Genomic DNA, 24,593 nt, shown 5'->3' on the forward strand with positions numbered 1-24,593 from the left:
AATAAAACAAAACCTTTCAAGACCTTTCTTTTCTTTTCGAACTTGGAACATGCCATTTTCATTCAATCTAGGATACTACTGACAAAGTATCCATAAGCATACCACTTCAAAAGCGAAAGTAAAAGAGTGCCATTCTCGCAAACAGCCTATCAGCGCATCATTGGCATGGAGATTACAGCCCATTTACACATGCTGACCAAACCAAAACACACAGTGAAGGTCCACAAATAGGCGGCTCGCGGTCCGCCATTTGAGGGCCACTGATATATGAAATGTTTCATCAGCTCAAAACATCAACAGTAAAAGGTTTAAGTGTCACCGCAAGAGCTTATTTCTGAAGCTGGCACTTAACAATGAGGAAAAAAAAACAACAACAGACAAGAAGATACAGAAACCAGTTTACACATGGAGAGAACAGAGCAGAGACACTTAAATGCATTTTAGTATTCAACAGCCCCGCTGCCCCTAAGAGATTGCGGTGGTACATCCCACAATGCAAAACTGTTGGACAGATATTCTTATGGTGAGACTGGACTTTGGTTTGACAACTTCTATGATGTGTTACATGAATTTGACCAAAGGGAGCACAGAGTGCACTTCAACAAGAACAGAAGGAAGGATTTATTCATTTATCTGTCAATCAACACTTTGTCTCATAAAATCCTACAGTATGATTTCAGCAAAATTTAGTTCAGTCAGGACCACTTTATTTCCATTTGCAGTATTATGTTTGGTGTTATGGCTCTGTTCTGGGGCCTCACTGCTTTTCCTTGGGCCTATGGAGAAAGCCTAATGCGGGATTTATACATCTGTATTGAATCTACGCCGTACCTACGTTGTAGGCTCTGCGTCGATGTAGAGCCTACACCATAGCCTGACGTGCAGCTCCCTAGAAATATAAATACACGTTACCACAATGCAGACCTCCTGTCTATTTTTGTAAGCTGAAACCATTTCCCTCAGTGGAAGCTTTTATTTACTTTTATTTCACAGATAAGAAACAATAAATTGTGAAAACAATAAAGCCTTCACAAAAAATGGCATTTTAAAGCAACACAATGGAGTTTTCTTAACCCTCTAAATATACAGTACAGGCCAAAAGTTTGGACACACCTTCTCATTCAATGCATTTTCTTTATTTTCATGACTATTTACATTGTAGATTCTCACTGAAGGCATCAAAACTATGAATGAACACATGTGGAGTTATGTACTTAACAAAAAAAGGTGAAATAACTGAAAACATGTTTTATATTCTAGTTTCTTCAAAATAGCCACCCTTTGCTCTGATTACTGCTTTGCACACTCTTGGCATTCTCTCCATGAGCTTCAAGAGGTAGTCACCTGAAATGGTTTCCACTTCACAGGTGTGCCTTATCAGGGTTAATTAGTGGAATTTCTTGCTTTATCAATGGGGTTGGGACCATCAGTTGTGTTGTGCAGAAGTCAGGTTAATACACAGCCGACAGCCCTATTGGACAACTGTTAAAATTCATATTATGGCAAGAACCAATCAGCTAACTAAAGAAAAACGAGTGGCCATCATTACTTTAAGAAATGAAGGTCAGTCAGTCCGGAAAATTGCAAAAACTTTAAATGTGTCCCCAAGTAGAGTCGCAAAAACCATCAAGCGCTACAACGAAACTGGCACACATGAGGACCGACCCAGGAAAGGAAGACCAAGAGTCACCTCTGCTTCTGAGGATAAGTTCATCCGAGTCACCAGCCTCAGAAATCGCAAGTTAACAGCAGCTCAGATCAGAGACCAGATGAATGCCACACAGAGTTCTAGCAGCAGACCCATCTCTAGAACAACTGTTAAGAGGAGACTGCGCGAATCAGGCCTTCATGGTCAAAGCTGCTAGGAAACCACTGCTAAGGAGAGGCAACAAGCAGATGAGATTTGTTTGGGCCAAGAAACACAAGGAATGGACATTAGACCAGTGGAAATCTGTGCTTTGGTCTGATGAGTCCAAATTTGAGATCTTTGGTTCCAACCGCTGTGTCTTTGTGAGACGCAGAAAAGGTGAACGGATGGATTCCACATGCCTGGTTCCCACTGTGAAGCATGGAGGAGGAGGTGTGATGGTGTGGGGGTGTTTTGCTGGTGACACTGTTGGGGATTTATTCAAAATTGAAGGCACACTGAACCAGCATGGCTACCACAGCATCCTGCAGCGACATGCCATCCCATCCGGTTTGCATTTAGTTGGACGATCATTTATTTTTCAACAGGACAATGACCCCAAACACACCTCCAGGCTGTGTAAGGGCTATTTGACCAAGAAGGAGAGTGATGGAGTGCTGCGGCAGATGACCTGGCCTCCACAGTCACCGGACCTGAACTCAATCGAGATGGTTTGGGGTGAGCTGGACTGCAGAGTGAAGGCAAAGGGGCCAACAAGTGCTAAACACCTCTGGGAACTCCTTCAAGACTGTTGGAAAACCATTTCAGGTGACTACCTCTTGAAGCTCATGGAGAGAATGCCAAGAGTGTGCAAAGCAGTAATCAGAGCAAAGGGTGGCTATTTTGAAGAAACTAGAATATAAAACATGTTTTCAGTTATTTCACCTTTTTTTGTTAAGTACATAACTCCACATGTGTTCATTCATAGTTTTGATGCCTTCAGTGAGAATCTACAATGTAAATAGTCATGAAAATAAAGAAAACGCATTGAATGAGAAGGTGTGTCCAAACTTTTGGCCTGTACTGTATATCCAAGATCCTTGTGATGGTACATCAATTCACAATAGGTTGTATGACACCTCCATCATTTCTTGAGAGCGTCTGTTTTGCTTGCACTGCCACTATGCAGTTTTGGGGTTCGGGTAAGAACCTGGACACAAAAAGGACTACAAAAGTTAGCTGCTTTACGGCATACGTCATATCCCCCTCCTCTCTTTAGAGTAGCGTAACCGAACCAAGGTGAACAAAGTTAGACGTGGTAAAACAATAGCTCCAACAAGGATTAATATTGGCCCGGCTTTCACACGCTGGCGAGAGCTGAAAGAGGAGGAGGGATGCCCGACCGATGGTGACCTGGTGCTGTTACTGTTGTTACCCTCTACTTAGGAGACAGGTCGGCTGCCTCAGGTACATTTTAAGATTAAGTGTTAGCCTACATACAGACAGCTTTCATTTTAGTTTGTCTTTAACAGTTTGCTGTTAGCACCGCGAGCGCGATGTGCTTGTGCCGATCACGATCGTAAATCATAATAGCGGTGAATTGGAGACTGCGGACAGAGCAGATTGAAATCTGGCTTTCTACATGCTGATCACATGTATTGATAAAGTACTGGCTTGGCTGGCAGTGGTTTTATCGCACTTACTTACAGTAACAAGCATAGTTGTCGTCAACTAGAGTAATCTTCAAGTTATATTCCCTTCATCTGCACCGCGGCCTCTCTGCTGTTGTCTGACTTCACTCTGTTGAGTTTGTGTGTGTGTGTGAGGAGGAGGTCAGCCCTGACATCCAGAGAGCAACTCATTTCTGAGTTTCGAAAATGAATAAATAAATGAAGCAATCAGCCTAATCATGTATGTACAAAATGCTTTAAGGCTACTTTAGTCTCTTCTGCAGACATGATGATCAAGCATTACATGGCCAGCATCAGGAAGTTCAAGTTCAGTTCGGTATCGTTGGCTTGTCAACAAATGCACACACAGAAAGATTTTTGCGACAGCTGTAACAGACAATACCGTTTTTCTTCTGTAGGGGGACCCTGTGAGGTAAAAAGCACAATCCTCCATTGTGTTGCTTTAAGTCTTGTGTGTGTTGTATCCTTTGGGATTTATACTTTGGAAATTTTCCTGTCTTCATATGAGCAGAGGAAATCTCCACTCATCTCTAGTCTAATTCATGCAATGTAAAATGCCATAGACTTGTGCTAATAAGGTAAGCATGTTACATTTGCTTTGAAAATGTGTTTAGTATAAGACAGTTGTTTTGTTGGTGAATCTTGTGAATTGTAATGGAGCCAAATTTTGTAACATGAACGTGTGTAACATTTTGAAACTGTCACTATAAAGCCCTGTTTAAAGTGTGTTTTGGGTGTGTTTTCAATCAACTAAACTTTACAGCACATCACAGTAAACCCTCCACGGACTAGTGTTTTGGAAGTGTGACTGCAAAGTGACACAGACACCACCGCAAAAGTATAAATGCTCACATGCGTAGGCTACAGTGTATGGACTGCTGCGCAAGTATAAATCCCTCATAAAGGTGGAGAGTAAGGCTGTAGTCAACCAAAGAATATCTTGGTCGACTAAAGTCGCACATAATCTTCAACTAATAGATCAGTCGTGGAAAAAAAAATCTGCAAGTTATTTTTACTTCTACGGTGGTGTGTCTGTGTCACTCTGCAGTTACACCTCCAAAACACTACCTCGGCGGTGGAGGACTGTGTGAAGTGCTGTAAAGCTTAGTTCAAATCAAACTTTATAGAGTTGATTCAAAACACACATTAAATATGGTTTAATAGAGACAATTTCAAAAACAATTAAAGCTGCAAGCAGCGATGAACGGGACCTTGGGCTCTTGCTGTCAGCCTCCAACTCACATAGACAGTGCTAATTATTCGTAAGAGTCAAAATGTCAATAAAAAAAGCAATGTCAAGAGAACGCAAGGTCATTTTTGGCAATAGAGGAACTTTATATTAAAGTACATCACAATATGTATTCAATTTTCAACTGATGTATTAACTAAAATGTACCTGTGATATGTCAGCTATGGAAACAAAATGTCTTGTCCAAAACATCCACATTGAAATGAAATACACTGTCATGATTAAGTAATTGACTTCACTATAACTCGCAGAACTGACAGACAAACACTTGTCTTTATCTGGACACATTTCCCCTACCAATACAACATGCTAACGTTATCAGCACAAGTCAGCCAGCTCAGTGGCCTAGTGGTAGAGTGTCCGCCCTGAGACTGGGAGGTTGTGGGTTTGATCCCCGGCTGGGTCATACCAAAGACTATAAAAATGGGACCCATTGCCTCCCTGCTTGGCACTCAGCATCAGGGGTTGGAAATGGGGGGCTAGATCACCACATGATTCCTGAGCGCAGCACCGCTGCTCCTCACACACTCAGGTGTGACAATCAGTGGAACTTTCATCTTTAATTTTTTAATCTTTTAATCTTTCAATCTTTAATCTATGGCATTTTACATTGTATAAATTAGCCTAGCATCTAGCAATCTCTTCCTCTTCTCATATAAAACCAGGGACAACAGCAACATGTGACAAAGGTAACGGTACATAATTTGGCTCCATTACAACTCACAACATTCACTGACAAAACAACTGTCTTATACTAGACGGGGCGGCAGTAGCTCAGTCAATAGGGACTTGGGTTGGGAACCGGAGAGTCGCCTGTTCAAGTGCCCGTCCAGACCAAATATGGAGCGTGGACTGGTGGCTGGAGAGGTGCCACTTCACCTCCTGGGCACTGCCGAGGTGTCCTTGAGCAAGGCACCAAAACCCCCAACCGCCCGGGGTGCCCGACCAAGGCAGCCCCCTCACTCTGACATCTCTCCACCTTGTGCATGTATAGGTCCTGTTTGTGCATGTGTGTGTTAATGACATAAAGAGTAAAAAAATTTAATTTCCCCTCAGGGGGATTAATAAAGTATATCAAAAAAATAAATAAACATGTTATTAGCGCCAGTCTATGGCATTTTACATGGCCTAGCCTAGCGACGAGCGGCGATTTCCTCTGCTCATATGAAGCCAGAATAAATCCCTAAGTATAAATCCCTGAAGGATGAATCACACACAAGACTTAAAATGCTATTTTAGTGGAGGCTTTACTGTCTTCGCAATTTATTGTTTCTTATCTGTGAAATACAAGTAAGCTTTGTTTCCACTGAGGGAAATGGTTTCAGCTTACAGAAACAGACAGGAGGTCTGCGTCACCGCGATGCTGAGCATGAGGGTGGGCAAGTTCAACTTTCTGTCAACAACGGGGGTAACTTGGCCTGTCCCCCCCCGCCGCAGCATATACGTCATTGCACCAGAAGGGCAAGGAAACGAGCATGCGCAGAAAGACCGTAATGAACTTAATGAGGAATGAGTGTATACAAGTCCTAGAAATTCCTTCATTCGGAATTAGAAACAGAATATTCTAGCCCATTACATCAGAATGAAGTTTCAATCGCATTGGCCATTTTCATTCCGAATCACTTTTAATAGGAATTAATATGCCTGTACCCAAATATTCGGATATTCAAATATTTGTTTCCATGGGTAGGTATTCATTATGAAAATCTGGTATTTGATATTCATTTTTTAATTTACTTTTTTTTTATTTATTTTTTTTTTTTTACATATTTTTTTGGTGCTAAATGTAGTCTTTTTGTTGTTGGTAAATGTAGGTTATCAATAAAAATCAAAACTTTTAAATTGCATTGTTAAAAAGGTGAAAATATAGTATCGCCTACCAACGGAGCTTGTGCACGGCACGCTTGAGTGCATCCGTCTGAGGCTGTGGATCAATGCCAAGTTTTACCACTTTATCACTATTCCCTCTAACTTGTAGCTGTTTTTTCATTATCTTTTGAATTTAATATGAATTATGGAACCGTTTTTGTCAACGTTTGTTTCCCCCGTTTTGTACAATAAATTATTGTTTAAAGTTTCAACAAGTTACTTTTGGAGTGCATGACACAAGTGTGTTTTGAAAACGGCCGCAGACTGTCACCTGCTCAACGCATTAGTACCTTCGGATGCCATGACAGTAATAGCCAATAATGTCAAAATATCATTTACAGACTGATTTAACAGACGATCACTGCTGCCTGACCCGCAGGTCCATTTGCGGGTCCCGCGGGTTACGGGTCGACCCGTGCATCACTACTCAGCTCAGTCTATAAATGCTGTACACAACAGTAGACATTATATTCTATTCAGGCCGGCAGAACCAGCAGCGCATCGGCTCTACAGTGCACGGCACTGCTGATTAACCATTTTATTGCAGCACAGAGTGTCTGCCAGCAACCAATTATTTGCAGAGGCTTCCTAAAACTTGTTTCAGCTGTTCCGATTTAATCAGAAGACAAATTAAACAGGATGACTAGCCAGTGTGAAAATCAAAAGAAAGCATAGAATAATGTACTGAAGATAATGTACTGAAGGAGACTGTTGTGTGTTCAAATTTTTTTGTGGTTTGAGAGCAAAGATCCGGTCGCTGCTGTGCAAAACTCCACAATACAATTAGGTCCGAAAAAATCCCGGAGGAGTGCTTCGCAATGAGTCTTTGAAAGGAGCCGAGCCTGGCGTAAAACCGGAGAGAGCAGGCAGCATGGCCGCAGCATGGCCGCAGCACGACGACACACCATCTTGTAAACATCCAGTCCCTCCCTGGACACTGCCCTGACTTCCTTGCAAATTAGCTTCAACAACATCCAACACGCTTTCTCCAACCTTCGCCTTCACTTAAACACCAACAAAACAAAATGCATGATATTCAACCAGAATCTACCGCTTATCACCTGTCCTCTCAAAATCTCTTCCCTGGACAGATCAGACCTCCAATTTGTCAATTCCTATGAATATCTGGGTATCTGGCTCAACAGTTCACTCTCCTTTGATGTGCACATTAACACACTGCCTTCCAAAGTCAGATCTAGAATTGGTTTTCTGTTCTGTAACAAAGCATCTTTCACCCATTCTGCAAAGTACACTCTGGTTAAAATGACAATCCTCCCAATCATTGATTACGGTGAAATAACTCCAAAGCTCTTCTCAATAAACTGGACGTCATCTACCACACTGCCATCCGCTTTGTTACAGGTGCTCCTTTTAACACCTATCACTGTAACCTGTACTCACTTGTCAACTGGCTAGATGGTATATTTTACATCACTCCTGTAGACTGTTCCACTGGTATCACTTCATCTACAAGACCATCACTGGAAACACCCCTTCATAGCTCGGCTCACTACTCCGTATGAGCAACATCAACCGTAACCTACGCTCCAGCAGTTACACTAACCTTGTCATTCCAAAAGACATTCATCCCATTCTCCTCTTTCCAAAACACACTCCCAACAATAATCTGTGATCGTTGCACACGTTTTTAACTTCTCTGGACCAGCGCTACCACTTTTAGCTCATACTTTTGTTATGTGTTGTGTTTTTAATATACTGTGTCCGATTGATTGTTTCACTGTGACTGAATGTGTCTGACTCTCTGTGCTGCCTCTTGCCTAGGTCGTCATTGTAAATGAGAAACTGTTCTCAACTGACTCACCTGGTTAAATAAAGGTAAAATAAAATAAATAAATAAAGACATGTATGCTGCTTACCCACACTCTCAGCACCTTACTACAGACTGAAAGAAAAAGTCTGCCTTTACTGCTCAGTGACCACAAATGCAGCATCTCTGTCATTCAGAAACCCTGCTTACATTAAGACTGTCGTATTTTATTCAACATTCCACTGTTTGTTCAAACACAGTTAATTTTTGAACTGTAATGATCTGTCCGATTTTAAAATATACAATCTATAAGCGCAGCAGGCCGTTTGAGGTAGTTTGCCTCATGATCCAGCAAAAGGTGCCCCAAATTTCACAGGAGCTTGACCTGTCGTACGCCACCTCGACCAGAAAACTAAGCTCATACAATTGGATGATTTGAGAGGCGAGCCTTTTGTAGTGGTCATGACAACAAGTTTACAGTTGGTAAACAATGGAGGAGAAACTGGTGGTAGCAGTTGCTGGATATCTATAGCTATATGGCTTTAAAACCACAGTTACCCCCCATTCCAATAGAGCACAGCAGGCGTGGAAGCATACAAGTGCAGTACTTGAAACGGCCATCATGGGGGTGAAGGTCCTGGACCAACTGGTGATACTCCCTGTGATCCGCCCTCTTTTTTAGGGTCTCATGTCCCAACAAAGGGTCTCATGTACCAACAAACTATTTGCTGACAGGCTCTCAGCAAGTACCCTCTGCCTGTAAATTTTAGGAACTAGCTACTAACTACTAACTACTGTGATCCGAGAAAAAAAAAAAAAAAAAGGCAGATTGGTTACAGAGGAAGGTTAGGGTAAGGAGGTGATGGGGTGGTTGCCTGGCAACAATAAAAAGGCCCAGCATGCATTTTTTTTACTAGTGGCATTCAATTTACAAAAAAGAGGCAGTGCCGTGCACCTCGCGTTTTGCAGCCTGCAAAAGGCAGAACCTTGAACCTAGACAGGTTCTTATCAGTTACACATAACAGGAAGCTCCATGGTTACATGTCATAAAGTTCCTGAAGCGGAAAAGGCCCAAAAGCAGCATCAGCAGCTACATCAATCTTATCTTCTAGAGAGCATAAATATGCTCAGACAATTTACAGAAAGATTGTGGTCAGGGTTAGAAGAAACTATTGTTGGCTGTGAGTAGAAGACCAAATGCACACAACACTTGTGTCTAACCATCACCCCTGACGTCCTCAGTAACAGGCTTTATGGAACAATGACATCAATGTTACTGTTGTATGAAACTGACAACTAGTCAGGAAACCACAAACATGGAGCATTCAGTGTTTAATCATATAACCAGTGTTAATGTTTTTTGTGGTGAGTTCAGTCTCACTGACACACACTACTCTAAATGTGAAGTTAGAAGTTCAGAATGAAATGCATTATTTTTTTCCACTGCTTGCCATCATTCATGTTTGCAGTGACGAGCCTGCCAGCTGCCTCCATGACTGCCTGTGGTTACTGAACATGTCGCTATGCGGTCATCCTGTGTGTGTCCTCTCCCCCTGGGATAGAGCACATCACCATCCTTCATCAGCTGTGCTCATCATGCATGAATACAATCTTCTGTATCTCTGCTGCTACTAATCAGTTCATAACTGCTGCACCCACAAACCCCTTCCACACACACGGCACAAGTCACACAGAGGGGCAGGGTTTTAAAAACACACCAGCTGATGACTGGGAGGTGTGCGTGTAAGCAGTTGTGTGTCCCAAGTGCAATAAGTTATTTACTGCATAATAATTCAATCCAATCATATATTTTGAGGATGTCAGTGGTCAAGCAAAAAGACAGTCAAAGTCAGATACATCTGTGTTCTGGACACACACACACACACACACACACACACACACACACACACAAGAAGCTGGTGAAGGCTTTAGGGAGTACTCAGTGAAGCAGGGAGCAAACATCAAACAGCCAAAGCCAGGGAAGAGAGACACAGAGGACACGCACACACACTCACACACAGAGGGGGAGAGAGAGAGATGTCAAGAGAGAAGCGGCAGAGAGATATCTCTTGGGTTTTTAGACTTGAGGAGAGGACGGCAGGCTGGCTCCCACTGACACACACGCACAGAGACAGAGAGAGACAGAGAGAGAGAGAGAGAGTTCTGACAGAAAAGGAATGCTAGCAAAAGCCCACTCTCACAGAAAACTTGGATTTCTTTAGTAACAAATGTCTATTATTCAATGATATGGGCAACACATAGCATGATTTATGACTGGTTTAGTACTTATTACAATCCCAACTATAAGTTGAACTATCCTATTAAATCAAGAGAATGAAATCTACAGCTTAAACTGTGTTTACTATGTTTTCAGTGCCACTGCACTCAACAAGGCAGCCTACAGGATGGAAGAGGCAGCATGTTACCTGCCCCTTCCACCCCCAAAATAGAACATTCTATTCCAATGAGACAAATTGGGAGGCAGCTATGCTAAGCTAGCTCATTACAAGATGGTTAGTAACACCATTAACAGACCAGAAATAGAAAATCCTCTGATAACCTACAGGTCTGCTGTTTGGAGCCACTTTGGTTTCACTGTGAATTATTAGGATGATAGAGAAACAGAGTGGTAGATTGAAAAACAACATTATGTCCCTACACAGTAGGGTTCATCCGTGAGAATACTTCAAACATGTCCAATAACGTAGGCCGACTTCACTCCTATGTGTCATTAGGTAAAACTAGATGAAAATAAGGAGCAACACAGGCTATAGCTAATGTTATCACTGCAGCATTTAGGCAGCCATTCACAACTAATTCACAAAGGGCAAAAGAAATCACCACGGTGATTGGTAAAGTTAGATTTATTGCTACTGTAGAGTATATAAAGCAAGACAAAGAAGGAAGGAGGATGGCTAGGGACTCGCAGCACAGAATTGTGAATAGACCTGCTAAAACTGTGTTTTAGTGAAAAAAAAATAATGCCAGCTGTTTTAAAAATACCTTTCCCAGTTGTTCTTCTTAATTCTTGGCTCTATCTCTTGACTATTTTCGTGTGGTTTTTAGACTGTTTGGTAATGGTGAGCTCGGCTAACTTGATGTTTATTTATATTTAGTAAATTCATATTACTATTTATATTTATCGCAGCTTTACAAACAGGTTTCATGTATTCAAGCCCCCTTACAATATTTCTTCCTGAGCCTATTTCAGCCAAACCGTAATTCTTGCTTTGTAAAAAAACGAAGGCCCATACAAACTCTGGATTACTGCTCCCAAAACCTCTGACATTTTGGCCCCCTAGCTCTTCACTGGGTGGTCAAGTGGGTGTCACTTTTTATTGCAGAGACAAATGCTGAGATAGTGATAGAGGAGAAATCTGCAACCACCGGCCACTGGACTTCACAGCTGATCCCTGCAGGACTCCACTCAGTCTGGACTGGAGAAGGTTTATGGGCTGATGCGGTTTGACAGGTAGGTAGGAGGCTTAGTTATCTGTGTGTGTAGCTGTGCTGTAAATAAACAGCCTGAACTCAGATCCGTTTTCTCTGACAGAGATGAAAGTTTAGTTTTAATCACCAACTCTGTGGAGGACACGAGTTTCAACCTCCAGACTAACATGTTACAGATTAAGAAAGAATTCAGGCTTTATTGAAGTTATTTTGAAAACTGTAAATGATGATCGGTAAGTGTGTGCTCATAAATCAGCCATTAAATCTGTCAAAACTGCTGGAGAAATGACAGTTTGTAAGTGTGCAGAAATTATTTGTAGTTGTAGAAAAAATGTTTAAATTAAATTTTTTATACAACCTGTCACCTTGATTCTCATTTCTGATACATGAATTAGCCTCACTGGATTAGTTTAAAGATTGAAAAAACGTGTAGAAAACAGAATGACTAAAAGTTGACTAAAACATTTTTTCAACTAGAACATTTTGAATTTTCGTCAACTAAAACTAGACTGAAACTATGAAGGACAAAAATGACTAAAATGTGACTAAAACTAATAAGCATTTTCATCTCAAGATTAGCTGTCAAAATTAACACTGGAAGTCAACAAGGAATTCCCATGCTCTTGCAGACTCTCTATAGACTGATGACCAATTAAAGGACAAACCTGGATAACTGCTCTTCAAACTGCTGACCCACGACAGTGTGCCAACCCACAGCACCAACCACATTGTCAAGTTTGCGGATGACACGACTGTGGTGGGCCTCATTTCCAACACCATCGGTACCCTTCCCTACAGTCAAGTATAGTGTTGGCAGCACTCATGCAGCCCCAAACCATGATGCTGCCACCACTATACTTGACTGTAGGCAAGGGACAGTTGTCTTGGTGCTCTTTCAGCATGTGTGGTACCTTGGTGAAGAGCACCAAGACAACTGTCCCTTGCTTACAGTCAAGTATAGTGGTGGCAGCATCATGGTTTGGGGCTGCATGAGTGCTGCCGGCTCTGGGGAGCTCGGTTCATTTAGGGAAACATGAATTCCAAGCAGAGCATGATCGCCCCTCTTCGGAAACTGAGCCACAAAGCAGTTTTCCAACATGATATTGACCCAAAACACCTAGAAGATGACAACTGCCTTGCTGAGGAAGCTGGGGGTGAAGGTGATGGACTGGTCAAGTATGTATCCAGCCCTAAACTCACCTGTGCACCTGTGGGGTAACCTCAAGCTGAAAGTGGGGTAGCGCAAGGTGTCTTCACATCCATCTGCTCCATGATGTCATCATGGAGGAGTGGGAGAGGATTCCCGAAGCAACTTTATTTCTATTTTTGGTACTATATTGTATCTTATTGATTATTTTAAAGGGAATTTTAAATCTTTGTCTTTTTGTTTTATTGAATATTTAGGTGAGATAACTTATAACCCTTTAAGGAGTTTTTCATCTCACCTGCACAATCTGTTTTTTCTTGTTGTTGTTGTTGTTGTTGTTTTTAAAACCAATTGTTTTAATACTGTGCAAATAAATAATACGAATACGAACACAAAATACAAATACGAACCTGTGAGCTCTGGTGAATTCCATGCCCAAAAGGGTTAAGGCAGTGCTAGATAATAATGGTTGGCACACAAAATATTGACACTTTAGGCACAATTTGGACATGTTCACTGTGGGGTGTACTCACTTATGTTGCCAGCTGTTTAGATGTTGATGGCTGTGTTTTGAGTAATTTTCAGAGAAAGGTAAATCTATACTACTATACAAGCTGTACACTGACTACTTTAAGTTATATCAAAGTGTCATTTCTATAGTGTTGTCACATGAAAAGATATAATACAATATTTGCAAAAAATGGAAGGGGTGTACTCACGTGAGATACTGTACATTAAAGATGGCATAAGAGCAACAGTTTCAAACACAAGCACACAAATTGGCTTCACTATAAACATGCTAATGTTCTTAGCACAAGCGGCCATAGTCAAATGTATCCCTAGGGCCAGAGTGGGCAATGTTTAGCCGCATGTCATCATTTAATCGCTGGCTGTCCAGGTGATGTCCCCACACCCACCCCCAATCAGTAGTTTGAAAGTAGTCAGTAGTCAGAAATAAGAAATATTTATTTTGACAGTTAAAACCTCATAAGCAGGAATGCACCGAATATTCAGTAACCGAATATATTCGGCCGAATATTGCAAAAAAACACACATTCAGTATTCGGTGGATTAAGTGAAAAGCAAGGCCGAATAATAGCAGCGTGTTTTGATAACGCAATCAAACAGCGTGTAGTCACGGACGGAGTAAAATGTCGGCAGTGTGGCGATATTTTACTCCGTCACCGCTAGGGATGCACCGAAATGAAAATTTGTGGCTGAAGCCGAAGCCGAAGCCGAAGCCGAATATTATTAAACGCTTGGCCGAATACCGAGTACCGAATATCATTGTTTAGTTTTTCATTAGGTTTTGCAGGTGAACCCCCTCCAGATTAGTGTTGTCCACAAACCTGACCGCACTTTAGGGGCTGTTCTTTACTTATGAAGGGACTTGTCAGGGGAGGAGGGTGGCTGGTTGATTTTTATTTTATTTATTTATTTTATTGTGATCCCCCCCTATGTTAATCACTTATTGTTTTTGAAGTATGAATAAGTCAATAAGTAATTTATTCCATTGAAATATCATAGATGTATTATAGAAAAGGGATCTATCTTTTTTATAAATGACAAAAGGCACATCTGCCTCATTTTTGCTGTGGTATCCTGATACTACTCTGAACCATGATACTTTCACTGATATCGTACCGTGGGTCCCAATTTTGGTATTTTATTTGAAAAGAGCAGAACAGGGAACCATCCATGTCATTTTCAGGCAATTATATATAAGAAAAACATTTTTGATATGAAATTTAAGTAAACATGAGTCAATTTGACCACAGGAGGGTTCTTTTTTTATTTTTTATTTTTTTATCCATTAGCTTTACTGAATTCATTGACATGTTTTCACGTTTCTTGTTTCTTACATTACAGATGGCAGCTGGAGGGAGCAAAGTGCCTGTATGGGACTATTTTGCAGAAATTGCCACAGGAAAAGCACAATGTGCACTGTGCGATAAAGCTATAAGTATGGGATCAACAACAGCCAAAACAAAAAATACCTCCAACTTGTGGAGTCACCTTAAGCACTGCCATCCAGAGGCCCATGTTGACGCCTTGAAAAAAAGATGGGCTCTCAAAAACCGTCTCAAACTCAGGCCACAGTCACTCAGCTGTTTGATCAAAAGGCAAAATGGGCACCTTCAGACCCAAAGACCAAGAAGATGGACAGGGCAGTTATAGAAATGATAGCTACAGATCAGCCATTCACAGTGGTCTCAGACATTGGTTTTCAGCAGCTTATGAAACTTGCTGAGCCCCGTTACACTATCAAGGATGAGAAAACCGTACGCAGATGCTGGATGAAACGTATGCTGCAGTTGTGACAAAGGTGAAGACGCTGATCATTCCAGGAGGAGGTACCATACATGGCCTTCACCACTGACTGCTGGTCAGGCACTACAGAATCCCTCTTGAGCCTCACAGGACATTTCATCCAAAAGGACCGGAGCAGACAGCAGGTTGTGCTAAATGTAAAGACTATGACCGGTTCACATACATCACAATACATCCAAGAGACATTTTTGGAAATGCTGGACTCCTGGAAAATAAACACAGATCGTGTGGTTCTCGTTCTCGGGGATGGTGGTGGAGCTTCCAGACGTAAGCTGTGCTGCTCATACTCTACAGCTTGTCATCAATGATGGTCTTTCCTGTCAGAGAGCTGTGCTGGACATTATAGCCACACTTAAGAGCTGTGCAGGTCATTTTGGCCACTCTGTACTTGCCAAACAAAGGCTGAGAGGAATTCAGGAGGAGCTTGGCCTTCCACAACACAGCATCATCCAAGCTGTCCAGACTCGGTGGAATTCAACATTACGTATGCTCCAGAGGATGTACGAGCAGCGACGTGCACTGAATGTGTATGCAAGTGACCATGGCCATATAAGCTGTCTCTCCGCTGCACAGTGGGATATAGTTTCAAACCTGGTTGAGACACTGGAACCACTTGAGCAAGTGACCCTGGAGATGAGCCACTCCGAGTCTTCCTCCTCATGCATAATCCCCAGCGTGTCTGTCCTGAAACTGATGCTGCAACAGGAGGGTCCATCTTCCGTAGGCATCAAGACCTTGAGGAAGACCATGCTTGACAGCCTGACAAGGCAATTCTCCAAGGCAGAGGACACAAAGTCTTTGGTGTTGGCAACTGTCTTTGATCGCCGTTACAAGGGCAAGGCCTTCACTTCAGCAGACACATTGGACAAGGCAAAAGATTGGCTTAAAGAAGAAGCTGCAGCACATGCCATGGCACAAACTGTGGAAGAGACTGGTGAAGCAGAGGATCCAGCAAAAAGACAGAGAGTCCTTACTGATGCCCCTTCAGCTCTTGTAGACAGTCTGTACGCTCAACTTCTTGGAGCAGCCCACAACATGGATGAAGCCCAGTCCTGCTTCGACACTGAGCTGGAGTGTTACCTCAAAGAACCAGTGGTTGACAGGAGTAGCCAGCCTTTGGAGTGGTGGAAGACAAATGAACAGAGACTTAAGATACTTGCTGCGATGGCCAGAAAATATCTCTGCCCGCCATCATCCACTGTTCCAAGTGAGCGCGTGTTCAGCGAGGTCGGGATCCTCTACGACAAGCGGAGGAGCCGCCTCTCTGAAGTGAATGCAGACAAGCTCTGTTTCCTCTACTACAACATCAGGCTTCTTAACTGGGAATACTGACTGACGGAAAGAAGGAAAGGTTTTTTCCAACCTCACACTATCATTATTATATCGGCCTTTAAAAATCCACTATTGGTCAACCTCTAATTCAAAACCCGGACAACCCAGAGTTGAGACCAGGACTCATAGTCCGAAGTCTTACATGCTTCTCTGAGCTTCTAGTGCAGTTACCCACCCATAGTTTTATACAAACGGTGTCTGTCCCCCGACCACCTAAATTATTGTTGTGCATAACAACCTAATAAAAATTAAAACCTGTTCTGTGACAGAAAGACAAAACAGAAGAATTAAATGCAGACTGTTAAATATCAGGTCTCTATCAAGTGCATATCAAGTTGTGTGTATTTCAGACCTGTGTGTTAATGAAAACAGAGTGAAAAAATTGAATTTCCCCTCAGGGGGATTAATAAAGTATATATATATATAAAAAAAAAAAAATCATCTAAAGCTGTGTTAGTAAACAAATTAATATCAGATAATCATATTGATTTACTCAGCCTCACTGAAACCTGGCTGTGTCAAGACGAATATGTCAGTCTAAATGAATCCACTCCTCCCAGTCATAGTAATACCCATATTCCTCAAGGCAGTGGCTGAGGAGGGGGAGTTGCAGCCATTTTTAACTTTACTCTGTTAATCAGCCCTAAACCTAAACTAGATTATAATTCATTTGAAAGCCCTGTTCTTAGTCTTTTACATCTGACCTGGAAAACCTTGCAGCCACTTTTATTTGTTATAGTGTACCGTGCTGCTGGCCTGTATTCTATTCCTTTTTATCCAGTTTAGTTCTTAAATCAGATAAAGTTATTATTGTAGGTGATTTTAACATTCATGTTGACGTTGATAATGACTCCCTGGCTACCGGGTTTATTTCATTATTAGACTCCATTGGCTTCAGTCAGGGTGTTCATACACCCACTCACTGTTTTAACCATACCCTCAATCTAGCTCTGACGTATGGAATTGAAATTGATAACCTAACAGTCTTTCCACAGAATCCCTCGCGTTCGGATCATTATTTGATTACTTTTGATTTCTTTTTACTTGATTACACACCACTCAGCAAGTTACTAAACTAGATGTTTATCAGATACTGCTGTCGCAAAATTTAAGGAAATGATCATTATCTAATCTTCCTTTTCTTTCAAAGATCCTTGAGAAAGTAGTCGCAGACCAGCTGTGCGATTTTCTCCATGATAATAATTTATTTGAGGAATTTCAGTCAGGATTTAGAGTGCATCATAGCACTGAGATAGCACTAGTTAAAATTACAAATGATCTTCTGATTGCTTCAGACAAAGGACTCGTCTCTGTACTTGTTTTATTAGACCTTAGTGCGGCATTTGACACAATTGACCATCAAATTCTGCTACAGAGGGGGCGTCAGTGGCTTAGTGGATAGAGCAGGCACCCCATGCCCCATGTACAAGGCTGTTGCTGCAGTGGCTCGGGTTCGAATCTAACTTATGGCCGTTTGCTGCATGTCATCCCCTCTCTCCCTCCCCCCTTCGCTCTGAGCTTTCCTATCAATTTAAGGAAAAATGCCCTAAAAATATCTCTAAAAACAAACAAACAAACAAATAAAAAAAAACATTCTGCTACAGAGACTGGAACATTTAATTGGCCTTAAAGGTTCTGTTTAAATCTTATTTATCTGATCATTTTAAGTTTGTTCATGTTCATGATGATTCATCCTTACATTAGTTTGTTTTGGAGTTCCACAAGGTTTTGTGCTCGGACCAATCTTATTCACTCTATATATGCTTCCTTTAGGGAACATCATTTGAAATCACTCTGTAAATTTCCACTGTTATGCAGATGATACACAATTGTATTTATCAATGAAGCCAGAGGAAACTAATCAATTAACTAAACTTCATAATTGCCTTAAAGACATAAAAACCTGGATGAGCACAAATGTTATTTATGTTAAATGCAGACAAAACTGAAGTTACTGTTCTTGGCCCCAAACAACTCAGAGACTCTTTATCTGATGACATAGTTTCTCTAGATGGCATTGCTCTGGCCTCTAGCACTACCGTAAGAAGCCTCGGAGTAATATTTGACCAAGAGTTGTCTTTTAATTCTCATTTAAAACAAACCTCATGGACTGCATTTTTTCATCTGCGTAATATTGCAAAAATTAGGCCTATCCTGACCCGAAAAGAGCAGAAAAATTGGTCCACGCTTTTGTTACCTCTAGGCTGGATTACTGTAACTCCCTATTATCAGGTAGCTCTAATAAGTCTTTAAAAACTCTCCAGCCAAATCAGAATGCAGCGGCACGTGTACTAACAGGAATTAAGAAACGAAATCATATTTCTCCTGTTTCAGCTTCTCTGCACTGGCTCCCTGTAAAATCCAGAATTGAATTTATTTATTTAGAGAGCTCATAGTGCCTATTATCCCACCAGAACACTGCGCACTGAGAATGCAGGGTTTCTCGTGGTCCCTAAAGTCTCCAAAAGTAGATGAGGAGCAAGAGCCTTCAGCTATCAGGCTCCTCTCCTGTGGAATCATCTTCCTGTTGTGGTCCGGGAGGGAGATACCTTCCCCACATTTAAGACTATAGTTAGGGCCGGCTCAGGCTTGCCTTGTACCAGCCCCTAGTTAGGCTGACTTAAGCCTAGTCTGCCGGGGGACCTCCTGTAATACACCGGGCACCTTCTCTCATTCTCTCTGTCTGTCTCTCATGTCCTGTTACTGCATCTTGGTAACTCGGCCGTACTGCATGTCACTAACTCAGCTTCTTCTCCGGAGTGTTTGTGCTCCACTGTCTCGCAGGTTAACTTATATCGCAGCGGTGCCTGGATAGTGTGACGTGTGTGGTTGTGCTGCTGCCATGGTCCTGCCAGATGCCTCCTGCTGCTGCTGCTATCATTAGTCATACTTCTACTGCTATCATTAGTCATGCTTCTACTGTATAATAATAGTAGAAGTATGACTAATGATAGCAGCAGCAGCAGGAGGCATACTTCTACTGTGTATAAATATTTCGTTTTAAGTTTGTTCATGTTCACGATGATTCATCCTTACATTAGTTTGTTTTGGAGTTCCACACATATGTGTATAATCATGCACATATGATTATTGTCACATACTATCAGATATTAATATATACTTTCAACATATTGTACCACAATAGCCGGAATTATAATTATAATATTATTACTTTCATTAATGTTGTTGTAAGCTATTATCATTACCGTCTGTCCTGCATCTCTCTCTGTCTCTCTCTCTGTCTCATTGTGTCATACGGATTACTATTAATATATTATGTTGATCTGTTCTGTACGACATCTACTGCACGTCTGTCCATCCTGGAAGAGGGATCCCTCCTCAGTTGCTCTCAGTTTCCACCATTTTTTCCCCCCGTTAAAGGGTTTTTTTGGGGGAGTTTTTCCTTATCCACTGCGAGGGTCCTAAGGACAGAGGGATGTCGTATGCTGTAAAGCCCTGTGAGGCAAATTGTGATTTGCGATATTGGGCTTTATAAATAAGATTGATTGATTGATTGATTGATTGATTGATTGAAAAGCCTATGGCATTTTACATTGTATAAATTAGCCTAGCAGCTAGCAGAGATTTTCGCGACTCATATGAAACCAGGGACAACAGCAACATTTAAGACAAAACAACTAATACTTAACATGTTTTCCAAACAAATACAACATGCTAACGTTATTAGCATCCTATGGCATTTTAAATTGTAATAATTAGCCTGGCAACTCGCAGAGATTTCCTCTACGAAGCCAGGATAAATCAGATACAGGACTTGAAATGCTATTTTGTGGGGGCTTTACTGTTCTCACAGTTTACTGTTTCTTATCTATGAAAATTAAAGTTAATAAAAACTTGGTTTCCACTGAGGGAATGGTTTTCAGCGTACAAAAAATAGACAGGAGGTCTGCGTTGCTGCAATGTGTAGTTACCTTTCTGGGAAGGTGCACGTCAGGCTATAGCGCAGGTTATGGCATAGGCTCTATGTTGACAGAGAAACTACGCAGGAGGTTCAGCGCCGATGCGACACATAAGTTTAAATAAGGGTTCTTGTTTTTAGCCTTGCTGACTGCTGGAAATGCCCTTTGTGCTATGCTTTTGGTACAGGATTTTTTGATGACTTGCAACCGTCTACTGGCTGGTGAAGAGGAGTGAGTCAATCAATGATTTTGATCTCGAACATACAGTCATGCATGCAAACTGCATTTCTGAGTAGCCCAAACTACTCTAAGAATACAATATATGTATGGCACGCCATGTTGATACAAGTGAGTGTACCAGAAAAAGCAGAGTAAAAGAGAATCAGGTTCAAAAGGTTAACAGCTATTGTTCCATTAAGAATACATTAATGCTTAAAAAGGGCTAGGTGTTGGAGGGTTTTGCCTCAATTGACACATGTCTCAGCCTATCACACACCGATAGTGGCATCAGTGACTTCATGCTGTTATGCAATCAGTAGGACAACCAGGCAGGTAACACACTGAAAACCCCAATCCATCAATGAAATTTTAATGTCTACACAAATGCCCCGCATTGCGAAAAATGACACAATAACTGTATGTTTACTTGAGACAAAAACTCATCCCTTGTGAGCTCGACATCATTTTTTTTATGATAAGTCAACAATTTTTGAGTTTTGAGTTAATCTGGCCAAAATTTATAGATTTCGCCTAATTAGTTTAAGGCCAGTAAACAACACTATCATTGTGTACTTATAATATTGAGGCGCGTTGGGGGCTATCAGGCCGGAGTTTACCAGCATGCCGTGACACAAAGTGTTTAAGGCCATAGGCCGAGGAAAACTGTGTTTAAATGTGTTCTAAATCACTCACGTTACCCGTAACACAACTTCAGCAACTACACACAACTTCTAATACGAAGATTCAGTTAAAAGCTACAAAAGTACTGAGAGCTGAATACAGAGAGACTTTTCTCTTGGTCTCCTGCAGACAGTGGTGAGGAGAGTCTCCCAAGACACAGCTTGTTTGAGGGGGAGGAGCGGGGAGGAGGGGGGAGGAGTCGGGAGAAGCGGATTGCTGCGGTCAACTAGACGCCACTGCTACCCGCTTGACGGCGGGTGGCCCGGCTTTTGGATTTATTCCGGAGAAGGAGTAGGTGCGCAGCTCGGCGTGGCACTGGGCATCTAAACTGATAACGGACGCATGTTACACACAAAACACAACAACATTTCAGTGCTTGACTGGACGCGGCTAAAAGTTACAGAGAGAAAGGACCACAGTATTATGTGTGCTACTGCGGTAACTTCATCCATCTCACAGACTGATTTAGCGTAGCTTGTGCAACATATAGACCGATGTCATACTGTAGACCAATGAACAGACATTAAACAGAGGAGCAGCTCTGTGTCTCTCTGAGTGTTGATGGAGAACCTGAGAGTGAGTGAGAGGGGCAGAGCTGTGCGGAGAGTGTGAGAGAGGAGAGATGCACACTGGTGTGCCTTATGTGGTGCAACTTGACCCTATATCAATATAAATGGTATTGTCTAAATCTATATCTTGCTTGAAAATATATCGGTATATTGTAAGATACCGATATACCGCCCAGCCCTAACCCAGACCTGCATGTTTCACTTCTCCCTGAAACAAATGCGGTTTGGACTGAAGACACAGGAGTCACAAAGCAGAACAAAAGGCTGGTCATGTCTCTTCCTCAAATTCCACTGGAGCTTCACACGCTCTGAAATCAGGATTGCATCAGTGTTTGTTGTTGAATCAGTGTGGTTTCAAATCAAATGCTTAGTCTGAAATGTTGGCACGTGATGGCATTTCTGCTCAGTCAGTTTAGCCCCAAGTGGGCTTTATTATAGCAAATCAACATATCTGCAACTCATGTTTAGAGCAATTCTAACAGGCTTTATAATGCAACCAAGGACATTGACATTTTCAAAAATGAAGGTTTAAAGATCAAACAAAGGCAGGAGCAGTCTGACCCCCACTCTGAAGGGCTGGGCATGGGGACTATTCAGAGGGCAGAAGTGTCCTTCAACACCATGGATTCAGAGGGAGCAGCGGTGCCAAGATTCCAATAATGGGCTGATAGAAAAGTGACTGAGCAGGAATTTGGGAGGAATTTGAAGGATTTGAAGAAATGGTGATGATGCAGTGTTGTTCAGTGAACATGAGACTGGGCCCAATTGTTCAGAGTCAAAAGCTGCTCATTGTATTCAAGACTGTGAATGTGGCAGCATGAGGCCTTAGCCTGCAGTCCAGACTGAGTCAGCCAACCCCAGAAAAACATTAGTGGCTGTCTGTTCAGGCCGGATGTCCCCTATCAATGCCTGTCCTCACTGTCCCTACATGCAGACACTAATACAGAAATGTGAAGCAGTGTCTGCATTGACCAGACGTTGCGCTAGACTTTTTCGTCGCCGGTCATTTTGACCGACAGGGTCATAAAAATCCGGTCATAATCTATTTTTACCGGTCATTTTAATTTTCGTTTTTAAATGATAATAAAGATATTCAAAGACATTTAGTTTTCATTCGTTCATTTTTAATAAATCCAACAAGCAAGTTATAAAGTGTGCATTAATAAGGACATGAACGAAAAGATGAACAGAAATCCACACACCCGTGCCATTAGGCTTCGCCCTGGACACCGGACGGCACTAACACATTACTGACACATCCGGTGTGTCCAGGGCGTTATGTAGTTATGCCTGTAGGCTTGGTGACACAAAATTAAAATTGTAATGAAGTGATTATGAAAAATGTTGAAAAATGTGGTCGGTTATGCACTGTTGTGTTATTTTAAATTATAAACACAGTATTTTCTCCTCATGTTCCTCAGTGCGTGCTGTTGTTATTTTATTTTGAAAATTGGCCGGGTTCTCTCGTCTTTTCTGTGTCCGACTTCCTGTTTGGTACGATCCGCTCGATCCAGCTTGACAGAAGTGCTCACGGCTCCCGTGAAAAATAGACCAGACGCCGAACTGAAGCGCTGCCACCGCGGGTGCTCCCCTCTGCTCAGCGGCCTGTGTGGACAGTCAGATAGGTTAACATGGGCGCTGACTGAAAACTGCCTCTGCTGCTGGGCGCCGTGCTTCGGTTCCGCGTCCGGTGTGTCCAGGGCGTTATGTCAACAACGCTACATGAAGCAGATGAATGACTTTTTCTTGGCAGTGTGAAAACGGCAGCCACTTAAACCACTGACTGTGCACTCCGCCGCCAAGTGGGCAGGGGTGGTAATTACAACCGGTCAAAATGACCGGCGGCCTTCAGATTTTCCGGTCATTGTCGTAAAAAAACAGTCAATGACTGAGAATATCCGGTTAACGCGACCCCTGGCATTGACCCTGACAAAATGTCAGGTTTTGTGTTAGGTTTGAGCTGTTGTGCTGCATAAGGCTTAGAGCTTAGATCAGTGGAATAGAGAGAGAGTGTGGAGCAGTGTGCTGCATTATCCTGGAAAAAAATCAGTGGCTACGTGTACACGCACGCTAATATTCCCCTATTATTCCAAAAATGACAATATTCAGAATCTGATGCAGGTCATGTAAACAGTGTTCTCTATTTCAATATTTGAAATAAGGCCTTTTTTTCCCAAAATTGGCACTATCTGTGTAGCGGATAAAAAAACATATTTATATATATTCATAGGTATGGCTATGGGTAAAAATGAACTACAGATGGGTGGGCAGTGGGCTGGAACAAAAATCTATTTTTTTATTTTTCAGAATAAAACAAATGAAAAAGATACGCAGTATATGTGTAATATTTTGACATCTAACTCACTATCATCAAGCCGTAATTCCTTTTATTATGAAAATCAGTGACACAAGTTGAACCTTTGACCCCGTTGTTGCATTTGTCACCAAAGTGGAGGGCTCAAGCCATGAAACTTTGCAGCCCAAAGATGAGGTGGCAGTCTACATTGAGTTCAAGACACCCAAGGAAGATCCTTTTGAGGTTTTATGGTGGTGGAAGTAGGGCTGGGCAGTATGACAAAATTTTCATGTCACATTTTTTTTTTTAATCATATCGGCTTCACAGTATTTGGTGGTATTTTGCTCGAGTTCAGCCCACTTGACATGCTGTTGTGTTGTGCTATGGCCTATTCAATTGCTGGAATATGTTATTTACGTGACAACGGCTGAACACAACACAGGC

The 24,593-nt window shown here is 41.9% G+C and overlaps 1 protein-coding gene across 18 annotated transcripts in view; it reads right to left on the minus strand.

Moving 5' to 3' along the window:
• LOC117245778 (pleckstrin homology domain-containing family A member 5-like) overlaps positions 1–24,593 on the minus strand; it is a 623,723-nt gene that overhangs the window by 591,728 nt on the left and 7,402 nt on the right. Inside the window, exon 4 of one of the 18 annotated variants that reach the window (XM_078165318.1) lies at positions 21,474–23,458. The exons of the other annotated variants lie outside the window; for them this stretch is intronic. Within the exon in view, the coding sequence (XP_078021444.1) occupies positions 23,287–23,458 (172 nt within the window). The 3' untranslated portion in view covers positions 21,474–23,286. Of the gene's footprint in view, positions 1–21,473; positions 23,459–24,593 lie in introns of those variants that run through there. 18 annotated transcript variants of the gene reach the window in all.

This window comes from Epinephelus lanceolatus, chromosome 23 (genome assembly GCF_041903045.1).
Source record: "Epinephelus lanceolatus isolate andai-2023 chromosome 23, ASM4190304v1, whole genome shotgun sequence".
NCBI classification, from domain to species: domain Eukaryota; kingdom Metazoa; phylum Chordata; class Actinopteri; order Perciformes; family Serranidae; genus Epinephelus; species Epinephelus lanceolatus.